The sequence below is a fragment of the Epinephelus lanceolatus genome, chromosome 17 (genome assembly GCF_041903045.1).
Source record: "Epinephelus lanceolatus isolate andai-2023 chromosome 17, ASM4190304v1, whole genome shotgun sequence".
In the NCBI taxonomy this organism is placed as follows: domain Eukaryota; kingdom Metazoa; phylum Chordata; class Actinopteri; order Perciformes; family Serranidae; genus Epinephelus; species Epinephelus lanceolatus.
Genome location: NC_135750.1, coordinates 35,562,070 through 35,582,541, shown reverse-complemented (window position 1 = coordinate 35,582,541; position 20,472 = coordinate 35,562,070). Strand labels below are relative to the sequence as shown.

At 41.1% G+C, this 20,472-nt stretch overlaps 2 protein-coding genes across 3 annotated transcripts in view; one reads left to right on the top strand and one right to left on the bottom strand.

The window, feature by feature from the left end:
- vrk2 (VRK serine/threonine kinase 2) overlaps positions 1-17,134 on the top strand; it is a 38,360-nt gene extending 21,226 nt beyond the window's left edge. For both annotated transcript variants that reach the window (XM_078176199.1, XM_033613707.2), the window contains exons 9-14: positions 5,151-5,271; positions 7,320-7,378; positions 10,110-10,288; positions 14,491-14,655; positions 15,875-16,069; positions 16,303-17,134. In XM_078176199.1, the coding sequence (XP_078032325.1) occupies positions 5,151-5,271; positions 7,320-7,378; positions 10,110-10,288; positions 14,491-14,655; positions 15,875-16,069; positions 16,303-16,809 (1,226 nt within the window). In that variant the 3' untranslated portion in view covers positions 16,810-17,134. The remainder of the gene's footprint in view (positions 1-5,150; positions 5,272-7,319; positions 7,379-10,109; positions 10,289-14,490; positions 14,656-15,874; positions 16,070-16,302) is intronic.
- A 47-nt stretch (positions 17,135-17,181) lies between these two features.
- fancl (FA complementation group L) overlaps positions 17,182-20,472 on the bottom strand; it is a 41,396-nt gene continuing 38,105 nt past the window's right edge. The window contains exons 13-14 of the mRNA XM_033613710.2: positions 18,290-18,361; positions 17,182-17,867 (exon numbers count right to left, since the gene is read on the bottom strand). Coding sequence (XP_033469601.1) covers positions 17,832-17,867; positions 18,290-18,361 — 108 coding nt within the window. The 3' untranslated portion in view covers positions 17,182-17,831. The remainder of the gene's footprint in view (positions 17,868-18,289; positions 18,362-20,472) is intronic.

The window sequence follows — 20,472 nt, the reverse complement described above, 5'->3', positions numbered from 1 at the left end:
GATGACCTGTGTTTCAAACTCAATTTATCTCGCACCCTGAAAAATAGGCTCTCAGGAACACGTGCACACAGCGACGGCATTGCTCTGCCGATTGAATGCGCCTGCTGGGCGTTTACTTTGAAAGCAATGAATTTGAAGGCGCAAAAAAACATGGCATTTGTACGGCCCCTGATGTGACCTCTAGCTCACCAAGTAGAGTGTGCGCCCCCTATGGGCTAAGTGGTGTTGGTTTGAATCTGACAAGCAGCCCTACTCCAACTGCATTCTCCAGCTGCTCTACCATAAAGGAAATACAAAAACTAAATTAATTATTTAAAAAAAGAAACAGTAGCTTAATGTGACGTTGTTGCTACAGGCTAAACCGTGGAGTCACTGGACATAATTATTGTCTACTGCTACCATTAGCATTGGCCTACACATGAAACTTTAAGGAAACAACAGTAAATTGTAGCGTCTGCATGTGAGATGTTTAGGGGACATCTGTAATTTGTAGCTTCAGAAATATCTAGGGTTACACTTACTTTACATACTACCAAAATGTATAAACAGATGGAACCACTCCTCTTTTAACACTTTATGTATTGAATGAATTGAATTTTCTCAATGCAGCAGATTTGGTCCTTCACAGCAAGCAGAACCACTTTTCACAAGTCAAAAGGTTACATTCTAATTAAATGCTGTGGGGGCACGTAAACGCAAATTTTATTGGATCACTTTATTTAGTGTATTTAAACAATTCAGTTTGAATCTCTCATCAGAATGATTTCAATTGGATTGAAGAAATGCTGTCCATGTAGCTGCAGCTATAGATTTATATTGTGGCCTGAACACACGGCAGACCACATGTTTGACCCTGACCAGTAATGAATTTGATTAATGACACATTGCAAACCTTTATTAATTGAAAACAAAAATCTCCTTAGAAACTACACATGGGTCCCCAGCCTCAAAGTTGGGTTCTTTTAAGGTTTCTGATGCCAGCATGTAAGGACATTAGCTAACATCACTCTTCTCAAGGGCCCTTCCTACACAGTCAGTGTCAACATTCAGTCTTTAACCACCCTTTCCATTCTGATCATCCTCATTGATTGTTGAGCCTCCCTGCTGAGTCCAAGCAGTTTAGTGTTCCCAGCTAACCTAAGAGTTTTTTATTCAGGCACATCTCAACATTTATGTCCTTGAAGTGGTTTCCTTTCATCTTGCACTCTCCTTAGCAACATATCCCTGTCTTAATATTTTGTCCTCATGTCAAAGATCCCAGCTATGATGACCAGGTTAAAAAAAAAAAGTTGTAATACCTATAACACCAATGTGCTTTTGTGTAATCAGATTACTGCCCACCCATTCCATGTAATCTGGTCTTGTGTAGCAGTGACCACGCTTCCTCTTTAGACCAGCCCGGTGGCTGGGGAGGATCAATGCTGGCCGTGGCTCAGGGAGGAGATTTCTCCCCTCTGATGGAGCCAGTCGATAGGTAATTTCTCTGGAGACGTGTGGCGGCCGTTACAGTATTGAGCTGCTAAAACTCCCCGGGCTCGACCCCTCTGGATGGACTTGGTCGACAAGTATTGATAGACCTCACACATTAATGTAGACCCCTGCAATCACACACACTCAGAATAAGCAAACACACTCTAGACTCGTTCTTAAACAAGTCTTAGTATATGGGAAATCACGCTGGTATCATACATACAATTTTCATGTCTTTATGAAATTCCCCAGTATTAAATTCTGTTGTTCCACCTGCCCTTCTGATCAAATCCCTGAAGTGCTGAAGTGTTTTTGGTTATGATCTGTGGAAAGCCTTTGTACCCTTAGGAGACATTTACAGTGCAGACACACAGCTGATTACAGTGCTCTTAATAATTAAATACCTAGGTGTAAAGCATGTTTTGAGCACAGTGGTTCCTCAGAGTGCTGTTAAATTCAATTTAGATGAATAAAGAATGAAGAATTTGTCACTGCTTTACTCACATTTATTGCACATAGCAAGAAAAACAGCAGAAACAGCAGTGACTCAAACCAAAGTCTGCCAAATAGCGGATTTAAAAAAGGATTAAAAGAGTATTGCACTCCTGTAACATTGTTGGATTCATGATGGGTGGGGGGGGGGGATTTTTTTGTTATTACCGTAAACTGCATATGATAAAGGACATAGCCACCATCAAGTCACCCATTCCTGTTTTGAAGCCTTAAGTTTGACATTTTGGCTGTTGCCATCTTGTGTATTTGCAACCAGTAGTGACAATATTTAGGTGAGAGGGTGAAGATAACTCTAACGCTAGCTTAGTTAGCATGGTGCATTTACAGCTATGGTTAATGCAAATTCAAATGTTTGCCTGCACTAAACAGACCATTAAAACCATTGAACAAAATTTACTTTAAGGAAAAACTGAATATCTATTCTTAAATGGTCCTTTAGTATAACCAAACACTGAACAATACATTTTTTAGGTGACCAAAATGTTACACTTAACTATTATGAACATAAAACACACTGAAATAGCAACAGCTACAACTATGCCTATACTCAGTGAATCTGGGTTATGCCCTGGTTACATTACCTTTTGGAACTTCCACATTGGCTTTATTTTCCAGCCCTGTAGGTTGTCACTTGTTCAAAACTTGGTGTAGCCATTACCCACAATGCATCACAACTACCGATTGTTAAGTGGAAGATTCAGGCAGGTAATGCTTATAAATAGCCTTGATCCTCTAGCCTCAAGTCAGAGATGAGGAGCAGGTTACACAGGTCTGGTTACTCACTTCTTTGCAACTCCACACCCACAGACAGAAAAGGTTTTATAGAGCTATAAATATGTATGCTAGTAGTACTACCCAGTACCTGTAAACAGTGTATCAGTGTAGTTCCCTTTGGAATCATGTTAGGGATGGCATTGTTGGTTGGTTGGTCTGTTATGGCCAGTATACACTGTGCGATTTTGGGCTGTCCCAGACGAAAGATGACCATCGTGGGAGAAACATGGCGATATCTTGCGACCAAAGATAACCTGAGATAAAATTCTGACGGTGTGACAGCTGCTACGACCTACGTCTACTAATCAACCAATAGAAATGCAGCACGAAATGACCACAACACCGGCGCTAAACCCAGACAAATAATCGCTTGCCATGGAAGTAAAAAGAACAAAAAGAAGTCTGTGGAACTCCCAGAAAGAGGAAAGTTTGATGGAGCTGTGGCAGCAGAAGCCTTGTTTATTTGATGTTTCCTCCAGTTGCTACCATGACCATGAGAAAAAAGACGCTGCATGGAAGGTAATTGCGGAGGAACTGCAACTTCCAGGTGAGCAAGCTACCTATGGTGGCGCAGATGGATGACGTACGCTGATGTGGTGCACACTGATGACGTTACATATTGACGTACGTTGTAACCTGCGATTCAGTAGTAAACGGCCATCGTACAATCTGCACACACACATCTGTGTGTCATGCAATAGTCTTATAAGATTGCTAAAGTCGCACAGTGTATAGAGGGCATTAGTTGTGGATGAATCCTACTCACTTTGGTGACGCTGTGACTTCTCCTCTAGCACCACCATAAATAGTTAATAGTTTTGGATCAGAGTGAAATGTCATGCAACTATTCGATGGACTGCCATGACATACAAAGCAAACAATAATGTCTCCCTCAGGATGAACACTGAGAAAGCTGGCGATTCCATAACATTTCTTCTATCATCAGGTCAAAATTTAACCTTCAAATCTAATACCATTCCTATCTGCCCCAGTTGTGCTTTGTGTTTAGTGCTAATTAGAAAATGTAAGCTTGCTAACACGCAACATATTGTAAACATGAGAAACATTAGCTGCTAAAATTTGGCTGTTAACATTGTCAGCATTAAACAGCTAAAATATCAACCACTAGTCCTAATACATTTACTTCACCACAACTGCTAATCATCAGAAGTAAACTTTGTATCTCAGCTTTTATGTATCTTACAATTTGGTCACAGAGCTCCTAGCATGGCTTGAGTCTTGCTTATTGATACAGAATTAGAGGTTTTTTTTTTTGTTTTTTTTTTTTAATCTTCCAAGTTTGAACATAAAAATGGCCTCAGGTTGTGACCATTAGAAAAGGTTGTCTTTATGTATCAGGCTCACACACAAGTACGAAAGGAGTCAACAACACACCATTGTTGATTTCTGTAATGTGGTAGTAATTTGGTCTCAGACATTTCTATGTTTTACACTCAGTAAACAACCAGTGGCTGTAGCTCAAGAGACAGAGCAGGTCACCCACTAATTGGAAGATCAGCAGTTCAATCCCCAGCTCCTTCAGTCCCCATGTCGAAGAATCCTTGGCCAAGATAATGAACCCCAAATTATGAATGTAGCAGGTGACACCTTGTGCCACCAATATGTGAAGGGGTGAATGTGATTCGTAGTCATGCACTTTGAGTGGTTGGAAGACTAGATAGGTGCTATGCAAGTGCAAATCAATTTACTAAGTCCATTACCAGACAGTGTCGGGATCATGTCAAAAGCCACGGGTATCTCGTTTCATAAAATCGGCCACTGTAATAATAAATAATTGTAAATGTCATTTAGAGAATTCCAAAGTGCTTTTTGTGTGTGTGGAGAGGGAACCATAATCATCCTCTAGTTATTCTACAGTATGTAATATCATTGGCAGTGTGTTTCATCTGAATCCATGCAAACAAACTGTAAATGAAGTTTTCATCTTCATCAGTCTCCATCTAAGGCCAAACAAAAATGTCTCATTGACAGGAGAAACAGTTTAAGAGGTGATTGAGTATCTGTGCTGCACGGTTCTTGATTTATTCATGAATCACAAATCTGCTACACCTTTCCAGTGCTGTAAATGGTACTTGTGTCCAACCTTAACTGCTCTGGGGAAAGATCCGTGGTTTGAAAATACTGTATAGCAACTCTTTGTAATAAGAGTGAAACTGCTAGCGAATTTGGTACTGCTGCTTTTTTATTTTGTCTTTTTAGAAGTATTCTCTTGGTCTGAAGGGGAGAAAAAAAAGCTTTCACGCACTGAAACTTGTGATGGAGTCGGGTGATTTATGACTGAAAGAATATGAATTGCAGCTGAGTATTAGATACGATTATGAGATAGATGGTATTACTTTTTCTGACCACCTTATCTTCCTGTCTCTTTATAGCTCCATCTAGACGTGGTGACCTTCAGATTTTGGGTTTTTGTCTTCTTCACTGGTTATGTGGGTCTCTGCCTTGGGACAGAGTTCTCAAGAACCCAACTCAGGTCCAGGAGGCCAAGGCCAGGTAGGTAGTCACTTGTATTCTTACTACAGCAGAAACCTATAGGGATAGTTTGGATCTTTTGAAGTGGGGTTGTATGAGGTGCTTGTGCAAAGTCAGTGTATTACGTACAATTTCGGGTGGCACAGTACCAGTTTGGAGAAGCAGTCAGGAGTACTGCCACACAAGCAAAGCAGTGTACTGCTGTGGATGGGAACGGCAGCAAAATGTATTTTAGCCACTTAAAAAAAATCTGTTCAATGGAACACTATGTTAAGAGTATTTTCACCACTTAACCTTACTGCAGACAGGCCTTTCTGACTGGTAAACTGTCAACAGCTTCACTTCCTCATCTGTGCTCTCATCAAAGCCACCAGACTCCCATTGACAAAAAAAGTATTCTAGCTTGCATAACTTGGAAGTTGCTGGTCTACAGCTGTCTCAGTCAAATAATTTCTTTGTGTTATTTTTTTTACTTTGGCGAATCCAAACTAACCATGTCAAACGATAAAGTCACACAATACCACAAACTAACTAACTGAAGCAGCAGTTGTTTTTTGGCAGTCCTCCACTGTGTTCTATAGTGTAAGATAAAGGTTGACCAATTAATCGTTTTGCCCAATCTTAATTGGCGGATCTTGGCTCTGATAGTGGCCAATGGCTGGGCAGCCTCCACCAATCAGGCGGGGTCACACATCACCAATTGGAGCAAAGAGAGGAGAGAGAAAGCAGGTCCCTTCTGCTTTGTAACTGTGTCTAGTGTATTGCAGCTGCAACATCCTTGACTAAGTGAATGCTGCCACTCCCTGTTTGAAATTAAAAGCCCTCATTGCAATTTAAAAGCCCTCCAGGATTTCATACGTGGTCTATCTTTATACTGGGTTCTGACTTAGACTTGTTTTGCTCTGTTTTCAAATCAAATAAAATTGAAATTAAAAGCCCTCGTTTCAAATTAAAAGCACACCAGCATTTTATACATGGTCCAGCCATACACAGTGTACTAGGCTCTGACTTACTGTGCATTCCAACACCCATACTACTACTACTACTACTATATACTAGTACTAGTATACTATACTGCTATATAGTGTGCCAGAAAAAGATTTACTATGTCCCACTGCATAGTGTGTCAAATGCAGTATACCAGAAATACCTGGATGTTCTGTTACATCCACTCAGATTTTGCAGTATGCAAGCCAGCATGCCTTTCCAGCCTTTCTGACCCACAATCCTCTGCGCAGTGAAAGATCTGTCACATCGACGGTCAGGTGTCTCACTTATGGATGACAGTGCTTTCAAGTGGCAGATGACCAGTTGATTAGTAATAATAGGAATAGTAATTGCTTATTTGAATAAAACAATCATAAATATAACCAACAACAAAAGGGTATAAGTATTAAATAACAATGACAGAGAAGTGCACAGCTTATGTAATGTAACTATTGTGAATATAATATGTTAGTACCTCTGAAATAGCTCAAAAAATAAATATGGCTCCCACCTAGATTTTTTACGGTTAGTTTGATGTTCAGTTCCAGATTCATATATTTATTTAGCTATTTATCCCTGACTGTGATATTCAGTGATCGGACTTATTTTTTCACTTAGATATCTATTACTTTGACTTAAATGTTTATTTTCAACAGTGATCCAGTTTCTAATGAAGTCCAAAGTTTTGACTGTAAAATATTTTTTTTGTTGTTAGTTGTGCTATAAAATACTTGGTGAAACTTAACATCAATTTTAGAGACTGTTGAGAGATGTTGATTTCATATAATTCTTCAAATCTGATTTGTAATGTTGTATTGAAATGAAAGTTGTTCATAGTAGTTTGCTCTCCACCACATTATAGGTACACTTGCGATGGTACAACGTACTAGAATTGCAATGCTCTAATACTAATAAATACAACATATAAATGTACTGGTTATCACTGTGTTTTATGGTTTACTTTGACTTGGATTCATCTTGTTCTCCTGCTGTGTTCTTCCCACCTTACTATCTACCCCTGACCTGCATCTCTCATAATGTTTCTCTCCTCACTGTTTTATCTCCTCTTACTCCTCCCTCAGACTGATGGATAATCTGCCAGGCTCAGTCCAGCAGCTGTCAGTAAGCGGAGCCAGCACAGGTAAGCCTGGGCCACAGGACATCATTTACATCTCTTACATTATACTGAAAATTTGGAAATAAGACGACAAGCCTGTGGAGCAGCAGAGACGAATCTCTGTGTCTAATCGTCTGCTTTTTTAAGGGAGCTCCAGAGTAAAAATCAGAGCCAAGACTAATTCAGGTAGAGGGGCTGACATGCACAGGGCGCATATGGGTAGCAGCTGTTGTAACAACACTATTACTGTATGCATAGACGAAATGTTTAAAAGGTTTCCAGTCAAAAAAGGAATCTCATGTCTCATTTCTCATGTTTTCCATCAGCTAATTTGCAGCTGAAACTCAGACAAGAGACAAGCCACAATTCAGATCATATAGATCACACCTCAAAGGGTACAGAACTTTTAAAAGCAAAGTGAGTAACACTTTGTCGAGGGTTATACTGTGCCCTCAACTTTCTCTACTGTTTGGATGGATGAAACTCAACCCTGACTGAAGTTATTTTCATGATTTAGGGGCACCACTACGTGCTTTAATGACAGGAAATGTATCTTCAACATATCAAATTACACATCACACAAGAGCAGCAAGCCTTGGTGCAATTAGATAATTCTATCTTAGTTTAAAAATTATCATCTGCCAAACACAAAAAGCAGTACACAAAGTCATACAACTGTAGTTACAGCAAGGTAAGGTTAGACCATATCTATGACAGTAGTTTGGTAGCATTAATGATGTTTGGAGAAGCTGTCAGTGTTTTTACATGTGAGAGTCACCACCTCTAGGTTTAAGGCCATGGTTCTCTGCCTCTGTCTCAGGATCTTGTTCACGAGTGAGGGTAGATAGATCAGTGGTTTGGCGTGGCGTCCTCAGTGATGCGGGCGCTGTGCCAGGCCGTCATGGTGAAGAGAGAGCTGAGCCAGAGAGCAAAGCTTTCAATTTTCTGTTCCATCTACAACCAGCCCTCACCTATGGTCATGAACTCTGGGTAATGACCGAAATGAGTTTCCTATTAAGGGTGTCTGGGTTCAGCCTTAGAGATAAAATGAGGAGCTCGGACATCCGGAGAGAGCTCGGACTAGATCCGCTGCTCTTTCGTGTTAAAAGGGGTTAGTTGAGGTGGTTCAGACATCTGATCTGGATGCCTCCTGGGCGCCCTCTGTTAGAGGTGTTCAGGGCACGTCAAACTGGTGGGAGGCCCTGGGGCAGACCCAGAACATGCTGGAGGGATTACATATCTCTTCTGGTCTGGGAACGCCTCGGGGTCCCCCAGGAGGAGCTGGAAAGCGTTGCTGGGGAGAGGGGCATCTGGAATACTTTGCCCAGCCTGCTGCCCCTGCGACCCGGCTTCATTTAATCGGTTGAAATGGATGGATGGATAATTTATCCAGTCCTATGCTCAGTACCTCCCTCACATGTATTTTGGCTAAAACATTATGATTTAAAACACATTAGTTCAGACTGTCTCATGCACAGCCAAGTAACGCACCTGGACACGCGTGAGCTTGAACTCTGGTTCGGCATAAACACACACAGGTGCTCAGGGCATGCTGCTCATAGATGGAGGCTGCTCATATATATATAGGTTTTAGCAAAATGCATGTGTTTTAGAAGTACTGAGTCTGTGACTGGATAAGTGTCATTTTTTATATTGCATGAGTTGATATAATTTTGCTGTTATTAAACGTTGTCTACGACTTCAATTCAAGAAAAATGTTTGTCTCTTAGATTCTCCGTTTAATTTGGAGTTATGCAAGAAAAAATGTGTTTGGATATATTAAACTGGCCAACACAGTGTGTTGCCAGATGACGTGTTCAGCTTTGCTGTGGTGGGAGAGAGGGAATGCCAATGCAGTGGGATTCATTACTGAAATGAATGACAGGCTGCTTTTCTTCATGCTGGGCTAATGTTAGTTTTAACATGGCCTAAGCTTGCTTGATGTTAATAGGACCTTTAAATGGGTTATCACCCAAGAACGTGAAGAAATAATGCTTAACAACAGTCCAGACTGTAGATCAAATGCTCATTCTAACAAAGAATAAGACACTCCGTCTCTCCCTCAGTTACCTGAAGCTCCTGAGTAACTTTGTACCAATTAAACACCTGTCCCATTGACATGCCTTTCAAAGTTTGTCGTGTTTTATCTCACCTCTTTATAAGGAGAGGTCACACCTGTGTGAGAGCTTACTGTGTGATGTATGTCTGGGACCGGGTGCTCCTCTGCTGACGAGGCCCGGCTGCCCGCCACAGATAAGAGCCAGGGTATGCATCAACTACGTGTGTGTGTGTGTGTGTGTGTGTGTGTGTGTGTGTGTGTGTGTGTGTGTGTGTGTGTGAGAGAGATACAAGTTTTACCGCAGTATGTGTCATACACGTCGTCTGGCCAGTGTGTGATGCATCGTGTATGACACTTATACACACACACACAGAGACACACACACACACACACGATGCATATCCATAGCTGTGTGCATGCCTAATCTACTCTGTGAGGAGATGCATTGCCAGGCAGTGTATTATCTGGACTGTGAGACCTTCAGGTTCATCCCATCTTTGCTGCTGCATGACTCAAGTGTCCCTGAAATGGTTTCATACGGAGGACTTAGCACTACTGAATCGAAAAGTCTCAGTTGGTAAAATGAAACCAATGTCATTAAATGGTCTGAATGATCTGACTTGATCCATTGTTTTGTTCAAGGTTGAACCCACTGACGTAAATCTTGTTTGACATTCATTCTGTTCCTGTCTTCAGATGAGGTGGCCGCATTCCTCAGTTATGTAAAAACTATAGACTACCAAGAAAAGCCAAACTACCAGCGTCTCAAACAGCTGTTGGCCACTGTTGTCACAGGAAGACTTGACCTCTCCATACCACAAGGACCTGCAGGGGAGTCAACCACCAAGGCACAAGATCCCCCCACCAGGGAAAAGGTGAGAACATAACAAGGTCAGGGGCCTAGTATCAAAGACTGTCTATGTGAAGCTGTCTCAATTTTAAAATGGCCTTCTCATGTATACACAAATTGCATCCACATGAGCTTTTCCGTGTCATTTCACAGAGACCTCTCTGTGTCCACAGTGAAACACCTGAACAACATAAAAACAGCTTTATCTCTTCTTCATTGACCTCTTTTCAGCTGGCAAGCAACAAAACTGCACTGTAGAACATCTGATAAAGAGTGAGAAAGAGAGTCCAGCTGACTGAATCATTATTACTATGATTGACATTTCAAATGAGTGATCACAGAGAAAGTTAGAGGCAACTAAAGGTGGTTTTCTTAATTTAACTACCACTCAGGCCCAGAGCCTCATGTCGTTGTTTTGAAAAAGTCGCGTATACCCTGTACACACTGAAACACAAGCTGGCACTTCAAGATTCGTTTGCTCTGAAGATTGTTTTGTGTCATATTTTGTGTCAAAGTGACGAATGGGAACAACTTCCTAAAACTTTTGTTAGCTGTGAAACAGGCTGCAATGTAAACAGCGTCAATTTAGTCCACTGAAAGTTCTTGATTTTGCCACCAACGTTAGTCTATGTGTCTGACAGCTAATAAGATAAGATACAGCTTTATTGATCCTACAATTGAGAAATAATGGTGTAGCAATGGCAAATTTGAGAATGTCAGTGGCAAAAACAAGGAATTTTATTGGATGACATAAACTGACGGCGTACAAATGCCCTGAGTGTTTACACGTCAGCCCGTTTTACAGCTGCCAGAACACTAAATACTGGATTGATTTAAAAAACTGTTGTTCCCAGTAGTCACTTAGACAAAAATATGGGCAAATGGGGACCACTTTGAAAAATGCTGGACTTACCTTTTACCCGGCTGAATTTGGACGAACTTTAAACTTTGAACTGAATCAGCATATGATGCAAGATCGCTTTCAAACAGTGTCCTTAGATTTATACATTGAAATATAAGATTGCATTGGTTACTACTCAAGCTAATTTCTTTCATTTCAAACAAAAGGGTGTCATTTACAGACATGACTGGTTTAAGCTGCCTCCCAGATTAGCTCAAGTCAAAAAGTCACAAAACACATTTAGAATGGTCTCTTTACCACCCTGCTATGAGAACGTCCCCACCCTTATCCTCACATCTTGAGTGAGTCCTCTCAAATCAAACAGGCTCACACAACACTGCTAATCATGTCATTCTTAGGCAGGCCACCCAACTATGGTATGGCTACCCATAAATATTTACCCCCTGTGACAGTAGCAGAGGTTCAAACATTGTTTGATGTCATCCTGTCTGCCCCTGTCATGTACTACTCCTCAGCATCAGCTCTTGTTAATTCAGCCATAATGGCAGCGAGGTATGAAAGTCAAATTAACAGTACAGCACTGTGTACATGCCAAGCCTTACAGCAGCAAGTCAGAATCTGAAGAGATGGCTGTATTATTAGCAGGACAAAAATGCTGGTTTTAACCCATAACTTGTCCAACAATAAAGCCCCGTCTTCACCAAATACTTTCAGTATTGTACCTTTGGAACCAAAAGTAACCACAGACATGGTATCAAGACCCTAGGTCCGTTTAGCATTTCCACTGCAAACCATACCCTTAAATGTGGGCGGGGTTGTTGTCACTCACTGCTCCATCCAGCACTTGCAGTATTTCCTCTTTACCAGTGGCACAGATGGAAGTCTGCACCTCAATTATTGTTGACAGAATGAGGTTTCAAGCCAACATTTTCAGTACAAAATAGAACAGGCTGCAGTGAGAGTCTCTCTTGATGGGATTTTTAAAAAATAGTGGGTTTGTGCATTTAGTCCTTCTCAGGCAAGCACAGTGTAGCCAGAGGCCACAGGAACAATGCTCTGTGACTTTTTTTGAGTGAGGATTGGAATATATGCAGTTCACATAATCTGGTTGACATTAATATATATTTTTAAATGCTTGAAGATCCACTCATTAGTAAAAGTGTATGTCATCCAGGAGAGACAATAAAAATTAATGGAATGGTCAAAGTTTATACATTTAAAAGGTGTGCTGATGGATTCACGTCATCAACTCATGTACTGAGTATCATTACAAGTAAATGTTCCACCTTAAAGTTGCTGGCAGTCGGCCCAGTTAATTAAATTACGTTGTGAGAGGGAGAAAAACATCATTTCATTTTATAGATATAGTTAACTAATGTATGTTAAACTTAACATATAACCGGCCACAACTCAGCCCTGAGCAGAGTGACTGTCCGCTATTGACCAATCAATGGACTGCAGTGTTTCTAGCTCCACCTTTTAGTACCAGATCTGTGTGCTAGGTACCCCAACTGAAGGTTAACCAAAAATGGGGACGGTATGGTTCCATGGTAACATCCGCAACTTTTCACAGTGGAAACAGAAGAAATGCGTACCAACCTGAACTAAACTGAACCGAACCGTACCAGACTGCTTGGTGGAAACAGGGCTGTATATTAGGATAAAATTATGCAGATATTATGATGCCACAGTGAAGTTGATCTTTGACCTTTTGGATATGAAAAATCTTAATTTTATCCTAATATACATTTGTGTCAGATTCCATCACAATTATTGTATGAATTCTTGAGTAATGGCCAGAAACATGTTTTGAGGGGTCATACTGACCTTTCAGCACCAAAATCTATTCACTTCATTCTTGAGTCCAAGTGGATGTTTGTGCCAAATTTGAAGAAACTTCCTTTAAGTGCTCCTGAGATATCGCATTTGTGAGAATGAGATGGATGTGAGGTCACAGTTACCTTTGACCATCAACATTTAATCAGCTCATTGTTGAGTCCAGGTGGATGTTTGTGCCAAATTTGAAAAAAGAAAATTCCCTCATTTTCATACCCAAAAGGTCAAAGATCAACTTCACTGTGGCATCATAATGTTCTGCAAAAACACTTTTCTGGCCATTATTCAGGGCCGTACCTCAGGAACAGAAGGGGAGACATTTGGTCAGATACTGAATTGGTGACACTAATCTTGGGTGCCCACCCTGAAACTGGCTGATTGTACAGATCTTCTCGCCGGGTTGAAGATGTGTGTGACGCACCCATGTTTTAGAATTAGTAGCTTCTTTGCAGCAGCATCCATATTTGAAGCATTGCCCGCTGCACATATATGGATGTAAACTGCAACCTGAGTGGTTGGTTGAGGCATACAACTGTGAGGCTGTAATTCTAGTTACTCTGAGTATGGAATACAAAGTGGTGTGTCATGTATATATGGTGTTGCCTAGTGACAATATGTTAATGTTACTGTGTGTGTGTGTGTGTGTGTGTGTGTGTAAGTGTTAACACAAGAGTTTGAAACATTGGCTAATAGGTTTTTATTTAAAACATGAATGCAGTCAGTCAGCGGGGGATATTTTATTTGAAATATTTTTGCATTCAGTGAACATTCAGCAACTCCAGCGTTGGTCACAAAGAGTCCTGTTTCCTCTGTTGAGTCTCTTAACCCCAGAGTGGAGAAACGTGACAGCAGTAAAGGGGAGGGTTAACCTGCTCCTGCCCCCCCACCCCCCAATGAGTATGTCAACCAGGGGCTGGCAGGTCTAAAGCTGGAGGAGGACTGTGATTCCCCTCAAATTCACCAGAATCACTTCTTGACCCCTCGGGCCCAGCGAGTGCCCTCTCAATGGCCCAATTTGAAGAAGTTGATGACACACACTTTCCACAGCACAGGGTGTCTCCAATTATGCTCCTGATTTCCTCTCCTCTCCTTGTGTCATTTAATTTCCATGCTAAAGTGCTGGCCAGTTTGATCCCTAGTTAAACAGAAGTGGCCATTTACTGGCGGTTTAGTGCAGAGAGTAAATGTCAGCAGAGATAAAGGCCATTCAGCGGGCATGTTCACTGAATCATTTGCCACTAGTGTTGTATAAATATATTATTATTTTACTGATGATTATAGTGATGCAGTGAGGCAAAGTTTTATTTAAGAGAAACTAGTCAAACAAAAACCCTGCATTTAGTGTCATCTGATAAAAGTTGCCATACAAAAGCAGCTATCACTCATTTATTTTATAGAGATATTTAAAACACATGGTAACACAGCAGCACCTGATACATGCATACAGCTTAATAATGCCCATGAGAGATTGGTGGAGCAGGAAGGACATGAAAATATGCAGCTCTAATTATCCATCTTCATCTCAACAGACAGCAGGACGAGCCAGAGGGTGCTCCAAAGCCAAGGCTGTGGTCACAGAGGTGGATGATGATAATGATGATGATGATGATGATGAACAAGAAGAGAAGATGAAGTCTAAACCAGTGTCAGCTCGCTACATAAGAGGACCGCCCCTCAGTAAACCTCAGGCACAGGTGAGGTCTCAGACAACACAGGGTTCATAGACATTACTTAGCCACAAGGAAAAGATCCTCAATGAAGATGGCAGTGGTGCCTACTTGTAATCTTTGCCAGTTAAATTGGTTCCCTGTATATGGTTTGGGGATGGCCCTGTTTAATAGTTTTGGGAGCAGGTTTGTAAAATGAAAAGGTGGATCACTCTTCCTCACAAGAAACATTATTAAAGAATGACTCTAACTTGAACTAGGTGGAAACCCTCGTGTTCAATTTGTAAATGGTGAAATACTGTATTAGTAATGGAGTTACCTCTGGTTGGGCTGATGATGGGGACCTGGCACGGAGCACTTGAGACAGCAAAGTCTTGACTTTCATAACCTCTTGAAAGTCCAGTGCTATATTGCATCTATTAAAGGACAACTTCTGTATTTTTCAACCTGGGTTAAGCACAGTTAACCCCAAAAATCAAAAACACATATTTTTCCTGTAGTGCTGTTTATCAGTCTAGATTGTTTAGGTGTGAGTTGCAAAGTGTTGGAGATGTTGGCCATAGAGATGTCTGCCCTCTCTCAAATGTAATGGAACTAGATGGCAAAAAATACGTTTGGAAAAACTCAACAACAATGTCTCATGACCCAGTTACTCAAGATAATCCACAGACCTTGTTGTGAGCGATTTCATGTAGGAACTATTTTCTTTCTACCAAACTAAACCTTCCAACCAGATCACCTCACCTAAATAAGTGTATCTACTCATGGACAAGAGGCTCTTGCTCGTGATGTAAACATTAATGGCGTCCTCCTCTGCTGAGGTGAAACATTAGCTAGCTCAGTGGTGCTAGGTGAGCTAGCAGTAGATGCACGCTTCCTTACGCGTAGTGGTGTGGTTGGTTCGTTCTCATGTATGTTAGAAATATATGAGAATGGCAAAAAAAAAAAAAAAAGCAAAACAACAACAAAAAAATATCCCTCACTCAATATAATTTTGAGGGTTGTATATGTAATAAAAAAATATGTGCTTTCACGACATAGCAGGATGCACTTGTGTGGCTACACTGAAACAGCATTCATCACAAAAAGCCCTTTAATGTGTTCACACCTTCCTCCTACAGCAGGGCACATGTACGGTGTAAACACAGATACGTTAATCATCATCACTGCACTTGATGGACCCAAATTTCCCAGTCAAACATATTTATCAATCAGTAATAAACTGCTGTTTTATGTTTGCTTATAGAAAGAAGATGACAGAGTTTTGCCTGCTGCCAGATCACTGAGGCCAAGGCGTGAACCTGTGACTTATAATGAAGATAGCAGCGAAACTGAGGAGGAAGACGGAGAGGAAGAAATGGAGGTGGAAGGCAGATCCAGACCCATTCCTGCATGCTACCTGAGAGGACCTCCAGTAGGCCCCAGAGCTCAGTCTAAACAGGTGTGAGGCCAAGACGCCAGAGCAGCCAGGCTCCTCGTATAACTGCTTTTAATTTGCTGTGTGTATTAACACTTGTTAATATGGCTCCAAACCAAGCACTTTATTGCTAGAAAACCTCTATAAAGATGTTTAAAAACATTCAGACTTTTTGTTGTGATTCAAGTATTCAGTTGCCAATCAATCGTTTACCAGTGGTTGTAAAAGAGCAAACACTTGAATTACCTCTTCAACAGAAAACTAAATCCAAATGGAGCGGCAGAAAATCAGATGACCCCAGCGTGACCCCAGAGAGACGGGAACGACGACTCCACTCACAAAGGAGAAATCACATATTGACAAACTGTGATGCCAAGGAGCAAGAATACATGGACTACAGAGAGAGATGGGATGAAAGGCTGCTACCTCCCTGTGAGTCTGCCAACCAGGGGTGGACGGGTCGAAGGCTGGAGGAAGACTGTGGCTCTCCTCCAATTCACCAGAATCACCTCTGGACTCCTCAGCCCCAGAGAGTGCTTCACCACAGAACATGTCACAGCCATGGACACTGTTGCCACAGCGACCTCTGTTGCGAACACAGACACTGCTTTGGTGATTGGGAAGGGTCTGCTGCCAGGGGTCCGGAACAGGAAGCTGCTCCCACACAGAGGAACGGACTCTTTTCCTGGTTTGTCTTTCTGGGCGTCTTCCTTTTCCTGGGTGCTGCTCTCGGTGTTTGCCAAAGTGCATATAAACCTTTATGAACGAGGGAAACTTTTAGGCTGATGATAGCGATGCACTGATAGTAAAACTCTGGGCCAACACCGATGTTTAACAATTAGGCCAGTTGCTGATATTAGTGTTTTTTGTTTTTTTTTTGTTGTTGTTGTTGTTGATATTACGTATTGAGTCCCCTCAAATTTTTGCAGGCTTCTTTTGGGATTGTTACAGCCTGAAATTGCAAAGTTGTGCAGAATTCAGGGGGACTGGCTCAATTTGTGTTTGCTATATCCTGGAGGGACTGTTTATCTCCTCCTCTTTGTGCCAGGGAAACAAAGCAATCTTCATTAAAAAAAGGTCTTGAACTTATTCAGCCTTTTATTACACAACCTTTGAATGAGCACAAATTCATGAAATATCTTAAAACATAGTATCTTTATTTCTTTTGTATTGTGAAAACATCAACGCATTTCTACATCCAACAACTGTACTTATTCAAGTATCTTGCCAAAAACAAAATTTCACAAGACTGCATTTGAACACATTTTAATAATGTTATAATTTACCTTTGCCAAATGTTCATTTTTACTGAATAGAGCTTGAACACATCACAGTGTTATTTAGTGCAGTTCCGTCCCCCGGCTGCTAACAGCTAACGTTAACTAGCTCTCATCCTGCTGATTTAAACATGGACTTATTGTACACACTGTAGCATTATTAGGGAAACAGGATGCTTCACTGACACATCGGTAGTGAGTTTATTGCGTCCTTTGGTCCCAAAGGCGTCCCAGGGAAAGTCTCTGTTCATCTCAAACTCAGGACAATGTTAGTCTCGAGCCCTGCTTTTTAGCCCGCGCAAAATTCATGTGACACAACAGTAAGACTTTGGCCACTGCCATCGGTTTAAGTCATTTTATTTGCTCGTAGGTCGGTGGCAGTCTGTGTGGCCAGTATCAGCCATTGCAGACGTTTGGCTGATAGAGGGGTGCATCCCTTGAGTTGCAGCACTATCTTCCAAGCTGTTTCACAAAGTTGAGACGGTGCTGACAGGAACACAACGTCCTTCTCAGGACTTCTGGGCCGCCATTTTCACAGTAATAGGCTGCAACAGAAAGAGAATCCTCAGTTTATGCAGCTTATTTAATGTTCGTCATAGTTAAATGTGGTATGGAAGATTGCTTTGTTTAAAAAATTTAAGTGGCTCTTATTTCTGACTGGACAGGACATGAAGGACTCCCAAACACACTCCAAATCCTATGCACAAATAAAAGTGTCTTTGAATCAATGGCATGCTGTATTCACAGATATCACATACTTTACTTACTCCTTTATCACACAAGGGGTAGTGTGAGTGAATGCAGCACATTGTCATGAACACACTCAGCCTCCTCTCAGCACAGAGAAGGTTACATGATGTATAGAGCCTTGCTAATTAAGAATGCTGAATGTCTATTGACTCTGCAGCGAAGGCCTTTATGAAGCACTGAAGGCAGCTGTCAGTCACACTGTGAGGTGCACACGTACCTTGCTGCAGTAAGGACACTCTCCAAAAACAATGTTGAAGCTCTGCCTGCTGGAAGGGAGCGCTCGCAGCCACTGAAGGAAGGGAAGGACGGAGAGGAAGAAAAGACCACTTCATCAAATCATTACCTTGGATCTGATGTGTCAGTGTCAAGTGACGAGAACGCTTGTTTCAATATACACTCATTAATGCACACTTTAAGGGTATATTCAAGATTATCTGACAAGTTGAAGCATTTTGAGGGCTTTTATGTGGAACTTTAGAATGTCCTCCTGCCACTTTTTCCAGGCTTTAAAAAGAGATGTCAATCTGCTTAGTCTCGTTGAATACAGACAGTGTATAAACAAAGTAATCCCTGCTCAGGCAGATGGAGCTCATTTCCTGTGTCGTGAAGCAGCACCAGTCCACCTCAACAATCCCTCTCTTTACCTCTGAGTGCCGAGCAGAAAGCCCTGTGTGTGCTGTGACTCTCACTCCACTGTCAGTAGAGTGAGTCAGAGCTAATAGTGCAGTCCACAGAACACTAAAAAAACGTTCATCCCCAACCTGAAAAGGACCGATGTCTTTTCTTTTCCCAACAGCTCGGCTCTTAACGGCTGCATTCAAACATCGGTGACCCGGCTCACTTCAAAATAACACCAGCAACATTGATTTCTTTATTTATCTGTGACAACCAGATAAATGGGCTGGTAATGACATGAGATTCATGTGGTTGTCTCCAGGCGGAACTTAAAAGCTGTTCTTTGAACGTAACATGATAAAGCCACACTCAAATCGGTATTGAGCGTGAGTTGCGCATGAAAAGACTCTGTTTTATATAATTTATATATTTATATATATTTCTACTATTTAGCACAAACCAGTTCAGGTCATGTCCACTCATTGAGTAAAAGATTATTCAAATTATCTTTGGGTTTTCTCAGACTACAACCACTTTCCTGCTGGACAAAAAAGCTACTAACACCTACAAACATCTGGCTTCGGTCTACAATGGGAAAGGTTACAATCAGCATTCAATCCAAGATCAAATGACTGCAGTAATCACAGGCATTTATCGGCTCCAGCTCCGATTAGCTCCAATGGTGGTGATGGAAATACGACACCTGGGTGGACACCCTAATTTTCGCCTCCAAAAATGATGTCCGTCTTTGTCAAAGCAGTGCTTGTACATGGTTCCAAATTAGTCGGCACAGAGTTTGAAAGAGAGACTGAATATGTAACATATAAAAAAGAAGTTTCCACCATTATCACTGGCCTCTATGCTGCTTTCTACTGTTTACTTACCTCGTCTATCGGCGCATTAATGATGTCGATGCGACACACCATATCTATCATTTTCACAGTCTGAGTATGTCACATATTTTCAGCATTTTTAAAAACCTGTGTGTAGGCACTAATTTTTGTCGAAAAAAGGGTAAAGAATAAAAAACAATAATAATAATAACAGCTATTCTAACGCTGCCATCTGTGAAGATATTTAGAATCTCCTCTGACCAGACAGCACTGCACAAGTCTCCACAGAAATGAGGTTTTCCAGAGGAGACTGGTGTCAATCAGTTACATCATTTGGAAAAGGGATGCACATAGGGTTGCAACGCTATGAGATTTTCATGGTACAATAACTGTGTCAGAAAATATCACAATATCACAGAATGATTGTTATCATCTGCCAGAATGATCTTGAAAGGAATTAAAAACAGAAGGGTTCTTTTTGGTTAAACAAAAGTTTTATTACTATATTTGAAATTTGAAACCATTTTTTTGATGGAAGTATGAGTAAAAAGTCTTCCTTTTGAAAATAACTACTTGTAACTACTACTACTACTACTTGCTAAAAGAGTCTGAGAAGTCCAGGGCTGTTCATAAACATTCAGGACGCCACAGTTTATTCCACAATACTGAAGCTTCTCCTCTTTCTGGAACCACCGCAGACTTTGTAATAACTTCCCTTTTTACTATGCTTGTTGTTGCCGTGGGTAACAGTATGACATCAATATGTCAACAAGCTTAAATATCGCGAGAATAACTATGAATTTCTTATATGATATTAAAAAATATACTGGTATTATCATGAACAAGATGATATGTCACACCCCTAATTTGTAACAGTCCTCTGTGGAGGGGCTTTGTCAACTCTGCTGTCTGCCTTTGCTGCTTTCATATATTCATTTTCTCTTGTGACTTC